Source organism: Colossoma macropomum, unplaced genomic scaffold (assembly GCF_904425465.1).
Source record: "Colossoma macropomum unplaced genomic scaffold, Colossoma_macropomum, whole genome shotgun sequence".
In the NCBI taxonomy this organism is placed as follows: Eukaryota; Metazoa; Chordata; class Actinopteri; order Characiformes; family Serrasalmidae; genus Colossoma; species Colossoma macropomum.
Genome location: NW_023496050.1, coordinates 2,099,562 through 2,113,055, shown reverse-complemented (window position 1 = coordinate 2,113,055; position 13,494 = coordinate 2,099,562). Strand labels below are relative to the sequence as shown.

The 13,494-nt window shown below is 39.8% G+C and overlaps 1 protein-coding gene across 1 annotated transcript in view; it reads right to left on the bottom strand.

The window, feature by feature from the left end:
* The window catches only part of LOC118804530 (alpha-tectorin-like), a 127,716-nt gene that overhangs the window by 86,979 nt on the left and 27,243 nt on the right, over window positions 1-13,494 (bottom strand). Inside the window, 14 exon segments of the mRNA XM_036565023.1 lie at window positions 4,325-4,485; window positions 4,868-5,052; window positions 5,723-5,842; window positions 5,965-6,236; window positions 6,564-6,853; window positions 6,911-6,920; window positions 6,963-7,141; window positions 7,313-7,522; window positions 7,709-7,905; window positions 8,258-8,813; window positions 10,765-11,363; window positions 11,498-12,062; window positions 12,195-12,778; window positions 12,880-13,453. Of these exon segments, the coding sequence (XP_036420916.1) occupies window positions 4,325-4,485; window positions 4,868-5,052; window positions 5,723-5,842; window positions 5,965-6,236; window positions 6,564-6,853; window positions 6,911-6,920; window positions 6,963-7,141; window positions 7,313-7,522; window positions 7,709-7,905; window positions 8,258-8,813; window positions 10,765-11,363; window positions 11,498-12,062; window positions 12,195-12,778; window positions 12,880-13,453 (4,502 nt within the window).

Genomic DNA, 13,494 nt, shown 5'->3' with positions numbered 1-13,494 from the left:
CAAATTAGTTCACACTGCCAAATATAATGATGTGCATTAGTTCCCTTGCGTACAGGGATTTCTCTTGATTCTCTGAATCTTTTGATGTACTGTAGATGGTGGGATATCAATCACAATTTTCCACTGAGGAACTTTTTTCTAAAATTGTTCCACAATTTTTAGACACAGTTTTTCGCAGATTGGTAAACCTCTGCCCATCTTATATACCCAGTCACGTAAATTAGTGGCAAATTGCTCCTCCAGCTGTTTTTTATTACTACCACTTACTTTTCCAGGCTTTTTTTTGCACCTGTCCCAACTTTTTCGAAATGCGTTGCCGCCATCAAGTTCTAAATGAGTTAATGTTTTTCATGAAATGGTAAAATATCCCACTTTCTATGTTTTATTGTGAATAAAATATGGATCTATGAGATTTGCAAATCATTGCATTCTATTTTTATTTATTTTTATTTATATTTTACACAGCATCCCATTTTTTTGGAATCGGGGTAATATTTTTCAATTTATTTGGGCTTTAAACAAGGTGATTGTAGGCAGATTAAGAGAAAAATTGCGTTTGAAGGCTACTCATTTACAAGATGAACTGTAAAACATAAGCTGGAATTATTTTGTATGCATAATAATATTTGTCAAATTTATAGTAAAGTACGAGCTTTTAGAAGGTAACCATGTTAAGTAGTTGTCATACATCTAATTCCCTTAATTAAACTGACATTTATCTATCTGTCTATCTGTCTCCATCAGGGACATCAGGAGTGCCCAGTTCTGGTCCTGGAGATCTACAGGCACGCCTGGCTCTCCTGGCACTATCTTCAAATGCCCCTTTATTACCTAAAGATATTTAAACACCTCCTTCAACCAGGAATCAGGAAACAATGTTATGATGTGCTCTAATGGGTTGTGAATTTATTTGTCTATTTCTGTTACCTTGATAAAAGCAATGTCTCTTTTTGCTTGATTTACAGGAAGATTTAAAAAACAAAGTGATACCATACACAGCATATATCTTCTGTTATGTCATTTAGAGAATTTATTAAGATCTTAAATGTAATCATGAAGATGAACAAAGAACACCTTATAATCAAATCCACATTTGGAAAGACAACAGTTTAAAGAATTTTCAAAATGCATGTAGAATCATGGTGCAAAATGCAGTACAGTTCAAAATAAATCAAAATCTAGTTATGGAAATAAATAATTATTGCCTCCAAAATGAATTAAACAGAAAAGCCCATACAGTGTTACATTAGTGCCCCATTATTTAAAAAGAAATAAAGTAAGAGTTGTGTAAAATCTTTACACATGAAGTTTTTTATTCAGATGGCCTTTGGAGAAGCATCAGTATCTCTGGAATCTACACACCTGTAAATACAAAATTAAAAATTGGGTGCTATAAATCACTTGAATTGCACTTTAATCATAATGAGTTACATTCACTTCTAAATTACAGTACAGGAGCCGTTTAGTGAAAGACCAGGTTGGGTAATTGGGAGGGTCAGAGAATTCCCGATGGGCTTGAAACATTTTGGGCTAAAAATATTACATTTATGAAAATGCCTTTAAGTAGCCACCCCCTCAACACTCTTAGCCTTCAGGCAACAGGTGGAAATTATTAGCACAAAAGAACACAGTTACATACAGTAACCTTAACAACTGAGTCTATATTTGTACTAATTTAGGTGGGTAAATAAGAGGCCCACCACCTCAAGTAAAACAGTATTGAGGTGATAGATCATGAAATTCGCTGCCAATATAAATTAGGAGCTGTTTGTAGGTAGTGTTCTGTAGAGTGCTTTTGCTTTCCACATGTAAATTGTAAAGGGATAAGAAGGTGATAAAAAAGGGCAGCACAAAAAAGACAGGATTAAAAAAAACACTTGAGGCAAATACTCCAAAATATAAATGAAAATGGGGGGCAGAGTGAACTGACCGGAACTAAATTAAGTGGCATTCATTTTGCAGTACATTAACCATGAAACCAGTGACAATTTTAAAAAGTTTTTCCTTTGCATTATTATGATTCTCATTAATTTAATGTTTTCTTCTTTTTGCTACAATGTAATAAATACATTTACAAGAGGATTTACAAAAAGATCACTAAATACAATCACATTCTAAACTTACATCACAAATAACACTGCTTCCCATTAAAAAAAATTGAATCCGTTGCTGTGTTTCTTAAACACAGTTATTCTACTTCTCCAAAGAAATTACACTACTTATAAGTAGAGGCCTCCACATTAACCCCTGACATGCGCAGCTAATGCACATTTAAGATAATATGCTGCTGTAAAATTACACAGTAAAACTGTATTAAAATACTGGCTACTAGTTACATCACTTTTACATTAGTTTACTATACTGACAGTAAGTAATAGTAAAATAGCAACTGTACACTGTTAATTGGAACCACCTGGAACACAAGATTTCTGCAAGGTGGCTGTATGTCCTGTAATTTTCAAGAGAATAGTAGTACCTGATAGTACCTGTGTTTACATTGCCCCAGTTGCTAAAGAACTTTAAAGAACATGAGAAAACATCAAGGCAAGTGTGTCTTGTGAGAGTGTTTACCTGCACTTTCAGCAGCCCAGATAAAAGGACCAACAGAGATGGAGGTTTTGTCATGCATGTCCACAGAACGACCAACTCTGAAACGGTGTCCAGGGAAGCAGCGCTGCAAAACACACGAGATAGATAAGAGTTGTTAAAGCTTACATGGGTTTCAGAAGCACTGACTAGTTCTTATAGTATTCCAAGTGCAAATAAAATTGTGTATAAACAAAATAAAAAAAAATTTGCACGGATGCAAGCCAGGCATACCCTTTAACTATTTGGATTTATTGTGTACATGATTAGAAAGTGTGTAACATGAAAAAGTGTGGTTCAGAAAAGATCACACAAAATATGGTTGGAGATATAAGAAGTGTGGCTGATTAAATATGCTGCTTGATTTACTAAAGTTTTGCACAGCTTTGTTAGGTCATGCTCTGTTTGTGTCACCTAAAAGGGTAGAAATAGGTATAAGTCCCAAAGCTGTGTTCTTTCCATTACAATGGCAGCAAATACAACAGCTAGACCAAGACACAAGCTGCGAACACATTCTGAAAGTCTTTCTACCATCAAAATAACACGACTTCAGCGTTCAGGCTCAGATGTGCACATATCATGTTATTCTCTGATATCCCTTCATCACTGTTTTACTACAGACCCTATTTTCATTGTCATAGTTTGAGAGTAAAAAGGAGTATTGAAGGCACCAACAAATACCATTTTACATCTTTTATAATAAATATAAAAGTCAAGAAATCAGTTAATGTGTGTGGTCAAATGTGTGCCGACCTGGCATCATGGGGTCACTTAGTGGGGCACTGCCTTCACCAAACAATCATTATGCCCTTTGGCAAAAACAAAAGCCCAATCTGTAAAACTCTACCCTACATATCGCACAAATATGTTCTTTTTTCCTGCCATGTGGATGAATAGAAATCATAATATGTTCTTCATACTCATTACCCTGCATTGTCAGTGTATTTCTCAAGCCTACTCTCTATTCAACACGGGACTCACCGCTGCACAGTTGTTGTTCTGCAGAAGACAAAGGTGGATGGCGCAGTGAAGGAAAACTTTGCGGTAGCCATTAAAAGCAAACATCTTGAAGGAGAAACGGCCAGTTGTGGAGACACCATTCTGAAGAACTTCCACTGTGATATCTTTTGGGTTAGGGCACCTGAAAATATGTGATATTTTATCTTTAAATCAGAAAAAGATATCTTGGATTGAAAAGGGATGTAGTGTCAGGTTTTTAGGCAGATAAATGAAAAAGGACACATATTATGACCTATTATGGCTCAAATCAGTATGTGGACTGTCCTTTACTGTCTGTTTTTCCCTGTCAAAAGTCGAAATAAGGAAAATGTTCATACCTATTAACGATGAGGTTCCAGCGGACACCGAAGTTCTGGTCATTAACAGGAGTGGCCCAACATGAGTCTATGACTGTGACAAACTGACGGCTGTCCACTCTCTGAACAATCACTGCCACGTAGATCCGCTGGTCCACGTCTATGTATGCACTACCGTTGTAAGGGTGGGAGAAGGCAGCATCCTGGAAGGGAGTCATCCTGATCTGATACAACCCCTGACTGTTTGGAAGGGTCTCATGCACTATGCTGTGTAAATATCAAACCACAGACTGGTTAGTTCATAGAATAAACATAGAGGAAAAACTACATCCCCATGCATTGTAAAATCCTTAAACTGGAGCAGTCCAGCAATTGATATTAGTGGGATTTCAGTGAAGAACCCAGGCAGTAGCACACCTCACCTCTGCAGGGGATTTAGTTCTGTGTGCATGGTAAGTGTCTGGCTAAGCTGGTAAACACAGGAGAAGTGCAGTTTCAGACGTTTCTCTCTGTTGATGAGTCCTCCTGCTGAGTCCACTACTCCCTGGATAAAGTTCTCGTACATGAAGTGTGTGCCATTGGCCTGTTGATATAATTTATTAACAATTCAGTCCAAAGCTGAATATGATGAAAATGAATTACCACCAAAACATATAGTCAAGGACTTACAGTCAGCTCCATAAATATTGAGACAACAATACAGTTATCGTAATTTAGATAAAACTGACAATCAAAAATTAAACTGTGATTGTCATTCTGTTTGCAAATGTTGGAATTATGTTATAAACTTAAAAAGTGTGGTGGCCGAGAAGACCGAACAAACTGCAAATAAAATCAAGGTGCAAGCACTGAAAACACTTTCATTAAAACGATAACATGGATTTTACAAACACGCTGCAAATTTGTAGACACTCTGCAAACTAAGAAAGCATTTTCATCAAAATACTGTATACTGTTCAGTGTACCGTGAAATTTGTGCCACAGATGTGGTCATTGTTATCAAAGTGGAACACCAGTCTGCCGTTTTGTAGAGTTCCGTTACAGTTGGGGTCATTCAGATGCAGGATGTTAGCAGGGAAACCAGCTTCAAAGAGCTGACAGCGGGACAGAGACATGGTGCCAGAGCTGCTCTGACAGGTTTCTCTGGAATCTGGTACAAGAAGAAAAGAGAAAAGGAAAAAAGGTGTGAGATTTGTTTTAGTGAAATAGTTGTAAATATCGCTGGGTATTTTTGCATGCATGTGGCTGAACTGACTAGTCAACTAGTCAACTAATCAATCCACTAGTCAGTGCTGTGGGCAGAAGTCAAGTTAGTTGAGGATAGTGTCTAAAATAAAGGTGCAGAAGAACAAACAGTAATGAACAGGCATTAGTAAAAAATAGAGACTTTTTTCCTTAGCAAAGTGTAAAATGTGTGTGTTGCTGAAATACAGCCTAGTAAACCAGGACTGGTAGGTTTCAAGAAGCACCTAATTGGATAGCAAAAAGGCCATTTGACTGACATGCAGAACAACTATCCAAAGAGCATTAAGCATGAGATGACCGTTATACTGAGGATTTCTGATTAACTTCACAATGGCGGTCAACAAAATGTAGTGATATCTTTTAAAATGAGATATGAATGAAACGTGTAAACGTTTTCTGGTTTAACAATTGTATTTTGTTTTGAAAAGCTCATTGGTATGTGGAGATGACAGTTTAGTACTAGCTGTTAGTGTGATAAACAATCAGTTGTTTCCATTGGACTGTTAAACTGGTGTATGGAAGCACAAATAGCCACAGCCCCTAATGCATGACCACATGTTAAAATGTGCCTGTACCGTAAGACTCAAGCTTCGGTCTAGGATGATCCTCATTACAGAAGCAGCCATAGATGCCATCCTTCTCCCCACACCACTCATCTGCAGTGCAGTTCAGCTCTGCACAGGGATCCATCCTCGCTAATGAGAAAAAAAAAGGTAAAAATGCATGAAAAATATGTAATTCATTAAAAAAAATCTACTGTGCATCGATTCCAGAGAAACTTAAATTTGGAACAGGTCTATAAATTTATTGGACTTACAGCAAGCTAGACCTGACCGCCAGTCTGAGATCTGGATCCCCATCGTAGTGCAAGCAACTTCATAGGCCTCCAGAGCTGAACACAGCATACCGTTGGCTGATGAGTAGACACACAGGTCATACACACAGGAATTGTAGTAAACAGCAGGGTTGACATGGATATGGCAGGGCTTGAAGGGTCCACTGGTGTTGGTGATGATGCTACAGAATTCAGAGTACTCCTGTCTTAAAGGGCAGTCATTCACATCACCTGCCTGGTCATTAGCACCACACCTGGAAAGAAAGCAAAACATTTAGGGAAAATTTGAGACAGTGAAAGTGTGCTGAATAGTTGCATAATGTCATTTAAATGTACTGTTTTCATGGTAGGCATAAAACCTATTAATTTCCTTTTTTTCAAGACATAATTGTTAATATCATACTTAACTTCTTTAGAAAGAGTCAAAAAGTTGCTGAGATATAACCAGTGTAAAAGAAACTGCAGTTCAATAATTATTAATGGGAATACATGATTTTGCTTTGAATAGATGAGTGTATCTATTTTAACTTCACATACACAATAACTGTTTTCAAAATTGTTATTCAAATATGGTTAACCACCCTGCAGCACTGTTAATTGATCTCCAGCTGTTGCCAAAAACACTGTCATTGGGTGCGAGAGCTCCATTGGGCATAGCTTTGTCATCTGCAGGGTCTCCATTATTGTTGCCACACATTCCACAAACAGATCCCTGGAAGCTCGGGCCCAGTTTCACTGAAAGTGTGTAACGACCATCAAAGTAGACCATGAGCTCGTTTGATGCATTCACAACCACAAAATCTTGTTCCTGATGTACTTCTGTAAAGTAGTTGATTTGAAAAGCAGACGAGCTTGTGTCAGTCCCATTAACCTGCAGAAAGAGGAGAAAAAGTATTAAAAAAAGAAGAAATCAGGAAATGTCTCACACCTCTGACTCCCTACAAGCAGGACCACACAGTAGACAGGAGAAATACCTTCACTCTCTTTGTCCAATAGTTATCTGTGTCTGTTGTCCCCATCTAGTTAGCCACACATCCACTTTAGACGGAAACGACACAGCCATGTTCCCACGATGCATGTTAGTTGCCACCACACGGAACTGTAAGCCATTGTCTGAGACGTTCCCACAGGTCTTAGAGATCTCATATGAACAAGTTCCCTGATAAAAAAGAATAACATTTTTAAAATAAACTATGCAACAATAATGTGTGAGATCCACTAATGCTTCAATAATGGATTATCCAATTATCCAAACATGACATAATTGAATCATGTCCCATTAAATCAAAGACCAGTATTAAGTTGGCATATTAAAACAGCTCATTCTTGCCTGGAAGGTGGTGACAGCTCCATCAAAGGTAAAGTAATGGGGATCACCCCAGACCATGCATGAGGACATTCTGCTGTAGCAGCCACGCAGGCCATTCCTGACCTCACACTCCTGGGTGGGAGAGCAGGAGGTGGAGTAGCAGCGCAGGTCATTGGTAGAAAAGCACTCACAGCGTTGTGAACATCCTGGGGTCCAGAACTGCTCACCAATCTGCAGAACCAAACCACATTAAGACACAAGTGCAAGCAATTAATATAGTGTAAATATGAATATAGTACTTAAAAGAGTAATATTTAAACAAAACATCAATGTATAGATGCTTCCAGATAAACAATCACTTTAACAGTTCAGGTTTTTGACTGTATGTCTTGATATAACTGACAAACTGGAACTCACATGATAATAGAATCCATTGTACAAGCAGCCACATTGTTCCACTGGAACACAGCGTCCTCCACTCCTCACAAAGCCCTCATTACAGAAACAGCCCTCTGAACACGTCCGCTCACATACAGCATCAATGCTGCTAGCACAGGTATGACCACAGTCTGTGCCACACAGCTCATAGTGGCTGTTCATGGGACAGTCCATTCCTGTCAAATTACATAACATAATTAGAGCAAAATATCATCAATTCCACATCAAGAATATATGTTTATTTAACCATCTTGACCATGTAGTGGTTACAATCATTTATATATTACTGTATCATGATGAAGGGTTTTAGAGAGAATAACACCTAGCCCAGATTCCTCAGTCTCAAATCCAAACATACTTGCATCAGCCAATACTACCTATTAGTGTCTTTCCTGGTGCCTTCCAACATAAAACTCCAAACCCAAATCTCTTTGAAGTATTCAACGATAAAATACGCTTAATGCAGTTTTATTTCCATTATTTAAAAACTATATTGAATCTATTTCACACTCTTGCTAAGTTACTTACTGCAGGTCGTGTTCTCTCTCCAGGGGTTGATCACGACATTGGCAGACTGGCAGGCACTCACATAGGTTTGGATGGAACGGCACAGTACATCATGTCTGTGCTCAGAGAGGCACAAATCAAACACACAGTCATCAAAGTAGGCCTGGGGGTCCACGGTGGCATGACAGAAGCTCAATGGACCCCGGGTGTCCCTGATGATCTGACACTGGGCCCGCGCCTCAACTGGATTTTGACATGATGAACAGGAGTCTCCACATCCATCGCTGCACAACGTGTCATTCTCCACTTTCCAGTCAGCTCCAAACTCAAAGGCTGAAAGAGCCAGCGCACCTGATCGTTTGCGGAAATCGTCACTCTTTTGCCCATTGAAGTTACCACACAAGCCGCATGTGGCTCCACTGTAATTAGCTGGGACAGTGATGCGCACGACCCAAGAGCCATCGTAACTCACACTTAGGCCAAAGTCAGTTGTGATAAATGTGTTCTGTCCACTGGAGTAAATGGAAACACGTCCAGAATCAAGCAGGACAGGAAGATTCCGGGTCTCATTATCAATCTAATGGGAAGAAAATTAAGTTGCACAGTAGTCTTTTAAAAGTATGTTCTTGATGTATATTTCATCTTCTTTAAATACATTTCTTGTGCTAACACAGTGCAATGCATCAACCACAATCTTTGCCTCATGTGTCTAATGTATTTGTTAAGTGTATAGCTGCGGTATCATGTAATCATGTAAGCCACACATTCATTTTTTGTGTGGCAGGATACACATGCAAGCCCAGCTTTGTCTGTGTATCAGTAGAGAGTAGATGCCACTTATTTTATTGAATTATTTATTGAATGGCAGTGACAAAGTGGTGAATGATTTACTGGTTGTGTCAATTTATGAAAAGTCTATTAGGAATTGATTTCACGCATTCTTCCTGGCTGCTTCGCTTCCGGTTGTTCATTTTGGTTGCATGACGCTTGTGGACTGTAATTTTCAAATTTTGCCACAGATTCTCAATTGGACTGATTTAATTTGAACTTTGATTTGGGCATTTTGTAACATTGACCTTTTAGCTGGTCAACTACTTCTGTGTTGCTGTGGCCTTGTGCTTGGGATGAGTCCACAGCAACACAGAAGTCTCATCCAAGTATTGGTGTTTAAGTAGACTGTTGCAGCATACTGTATCATTCACCATCCACTTGTCCTTTAATTTTAACAAGGTCCCCACCAAGGAAAAGCATTCCCACAACTTGATCCTGCCACTGATGATGCAGGGGTATTTGTTTTTTGCCTGTTTTGTTCGCATTGTTAGGGCTGCACTGCATATGGCATTTTTAACTTTGAGCTCTGAGGGACAGTTTTGTGTAGGCAGTGCCTGGTGGTATGATACAGCTTCCATGTCTTCATAACTGATTCAACAGTCTATATTAGTCTTCTGAGATGTGTCTCTGACTGGCTGCCTTACTGTTTTTCTAGATAGGCTCCAACTAGTGCTTACTAGAAAAAAAAATGTTTGAGCATATTATTCTGGTATTTTACTCATCTGTTAAACATTAGAGCTTGTTTCAAACTCTGCTGAGGCAGGATCACTGCAAATGTCTAGGATCACTCACAGCTCAGATCTTTTTCTTATTCATGTGTAATATCTTTAAAGCCCTTAATGGCCTAACTCTGGTATATCTAGCTGATCTGCTGAAGCATTATGACCCATTCAATTCATACAGTTGATCAAGGCTAATTGCACATTTCTTAGATCACACACAGCTCAGCTTGTGGAAGATCCTTATCATTTTTATGTAGCTCCTATCATTCCATCAGCATCATGGGCATCAGCAGCATTCCATAGAATATTAGGAAATAAACCTGATAAGTGTTCGTAAAACCTGTATAAACTTCTTTTTTTAGGCTAGCATAGTACTCAGTATACTGGGTTTTGTTTCCTTTTCTTATTGTTCGTAATTGGGCTGTTACTTATTTGGGTCATGGTATTTTATCTTTCTAGTGTTTTATTTATCATCTTGTTTAAAGCACTTTTTTTGGTAACCCAAGATAAATAAAGACATGTAATTCAAATTGTCAAAACTACAGTAAATTCTTTATATGAAATAAATAAAATGTAAGTGAAATTGTCATAACGTCTACAAAAATAAATAATTTTTATTAATTAATGCATTATTAATTTAATAGATCAATTCTGTGCAAATGTGAATGATTTTCTGCACCCATTATGCCTGATACAACTTACCAGCACTTCTTGAGTTAAAGTGGGTGTGCTAGAGCAGAACACTAAACTATGCAGGGCAATAAGGGAATTCTATGACCAGCGCTGGGAATCTGTGGATTAACTGATACTAAATAAATTTTAGTGGCAGCCCTAGATTAATGGTCTCTTCAGATTTAAAGTAAACAGTCTTCATGTACTCCCTTTCAAGCAATTGGATAACTGAACAATTACTTCTATATGCAAAGCCTCTTAATAGTAAGACATTTCTAGAAAAAACATTTTATTTCTTCTTACCTTAGCAGTACCTCGCATGTTGCGTGAGACATGCACCATATGTCCTGAGACATTAACATAAACGTCCACAGTGACTGAAACTTGGAGTCCATGCCATGCCTCATTCCTGGCAACAACCTGGAAATATGGTAGCCCTCGAGTATCATTGCATACAGTTGCCAGTATGTATCTGCAGGTGCCCTGGAAGTCAAATGTGCGTCCGTCAAAAGAGGTATAGTGGGGATCTCCTGAAGCAGAGCAGGTAGCACGGGGTAGAGGGTGGCAACCATATTCTCCCCCAACAATACGACAGGTTTCCTGCTCACTGCAAGATGATGGCAAGCAGCGGACAAAACCTGTGGTCCCATCACAGGTACACAGGGACCGGCACTCTTCACCGTGCCAGAAACGTTCTCCACCCTGCCTGTAGCGCCCCTCATGGAGACAGCCACAACCAGTAGGGGGCACACAACGGTCTCCACTTAGAAGTAGCCCATCATCACATTGGCATCCTTCCTGGCACCGCTGGATGCATGAAAAGGGGAATGAGAGACTGGGGCAGGCTGCTGGGCAGGAAGTACCACACAGCTCATAGTGGCTATTGGCTGGACAGGGGAACTCTTTAAAAGGAAAAGACAAAGTGCCAGTTAGTATATTGCTGTTAGCAAAATGTTATCTAGTAAAAAAAAGCTTTGACCTCTTGAGTAATGCCATGATACTGTTAATAAAAAAATTAAATAAATAAATAACTCACCACAGTTTGTTATATTTCTCCAATCTCGCACAATAATGCCATTTTGTTGGCAAAGAACAGCGTACCCTCTCAGGGCCTCACACAAAGCCTCTTTTGTGCCCCCTGTCTGTTCAAGGAAACGGATGCAATCTGCTATCCATACCCTGGGATCCAGGCTGCTGTGGCACTCAGCAAATGGTCCGTATGGTGAAGCCATAATGCTGCAGTGTTGTATGAAGTGGCTGTTGTTCTGATAATATCCTGGTTGCCAGCTGATTGTTGATTCTTCACAGTAGGCTGAGAGAGACCCATCCCGCCAACTATTCCCAAATGCCTGTGAATCATTCAGCAAGACTCCAACTGGGCTAAGGAACTCATCTCCATGGTATCCATTCAAATTCCCACACAGACCACCAAGTGTGCCATTGTAGGTGCTGGGTACAGTGATTCGGATTAGGTGTGGCCAGTCAGCTCGCACAGTTACCCCAAAGGTTGTTTCCATGATTATACCCTTCACACTGCTGTGGTAGATATGGACTCGACTGGTACCAACACCAAATGGTAAAGCAACTGCCTGTCCATCCACCTAAATGGAAAAAATAATAAATCATTAAAAAAAAATCATTTCTTTTCAACAAACATGATTAAGATTGTTCTGCCCTATCATTCAAATGTGGCTAACAGTATGAGTCACTATTCTTGTTTCAAAAGAGCTTACCATCGCTTTTCCTCCTTCTCCCATCTCAATAGAGACCTGAGTTCCCTCTGCCTCAAACTTCAGCAATCTGGAAAAGTTCTGATGGCCTCTGGGCTGTTTCTGGACAGTTATGGCAAAGTTAGGTAGGGAGGATGGACCCATCACCCTAGTAAGGGTGAGCCCACAGGCTCCTGGGTAGCTAAAAGTGAGTCCATCAAAAGTGTGATATGAGCCTGATCCTTTAACCACACAGGTTGAATAACTTAATGGTCTGCACCCTCTCACTCCATCATGGATTGCACACATCTCCTGTGGACCACACTGGTGATTTTGGCAGCTCATAACTCTGTTATTGCAGGTACACAGCCTCCCACAGTCATCGTCCAATACCACTGTCTGACCGTTGGCATAGTAGAGTCCTCCCAAAGTGCAGCCACAGTTAGCTTGAAGAACACACTCTCCAGCACTTAGGACATATCCAGCATCACAAATACAGCTCTCCTGGTTTGGCAAGGGGCAGTTTAAAGGAGCAGAAGGGTTACTGCAGGTTGCAGGACAGCCTGTGCCCTGAGACTCGAAGTGACTGTGCTCAAGGCATGGAATTTCTGGAAGTAGTAAATGGTAGAAAAATAGTTTTAATTATGTTTAGAAGTATTCTGTCTTTAAAATTAGTTATATTACAAAACAGAACATCTATAACTCCTACCACAGAATCCTTGTCTTCTCCAGTGGCCAATCTGAATGCCCTGCTGCTGGCACTGAGCGGCATATACATTCAATGCCTGGCATAGGATTGGCTGGTATCCTTCTCCCACACAAAGATCATAGACACAATTCTCTACAAAGGTCTGGGGTGCCAGCCTCGAATGGCAAGGGGCAAATGGTCCACTAAGATCTGCCATGATTCCACAGTAGTTTGAGTTACTGTACAGATTGCTCTGAGCAGTGGTACAGGCAGCACACATAAGACCTGAGCACCCAGTATTCTGGCAGACCTCATCCCCCTGTGCCTTCCAAGCATTTGCAAACTCCACATCTGAGCTCAAGATCTCTCCTGAAGGTGTACGGTAGTCATCTTCTGGGTGGTGGTTGAAATTGCCACACAGGCCACATGTGGCATTCTGATAGTCATAAGGCACACTGATGGTCACGTAGAAATTAGCATCATATGTAACAACTAAGCCAAAATCAGTACTGACAGCTACAGAAAAGCCTGACTGATAGACTTGAATGGAGCCATTGCGGAGGCTGAAAGGTGTTGCTGCAAAACTCCCATTCACCTGCATAGTCAATGAGAAATCAGAGTCAGGGAAAATAATAA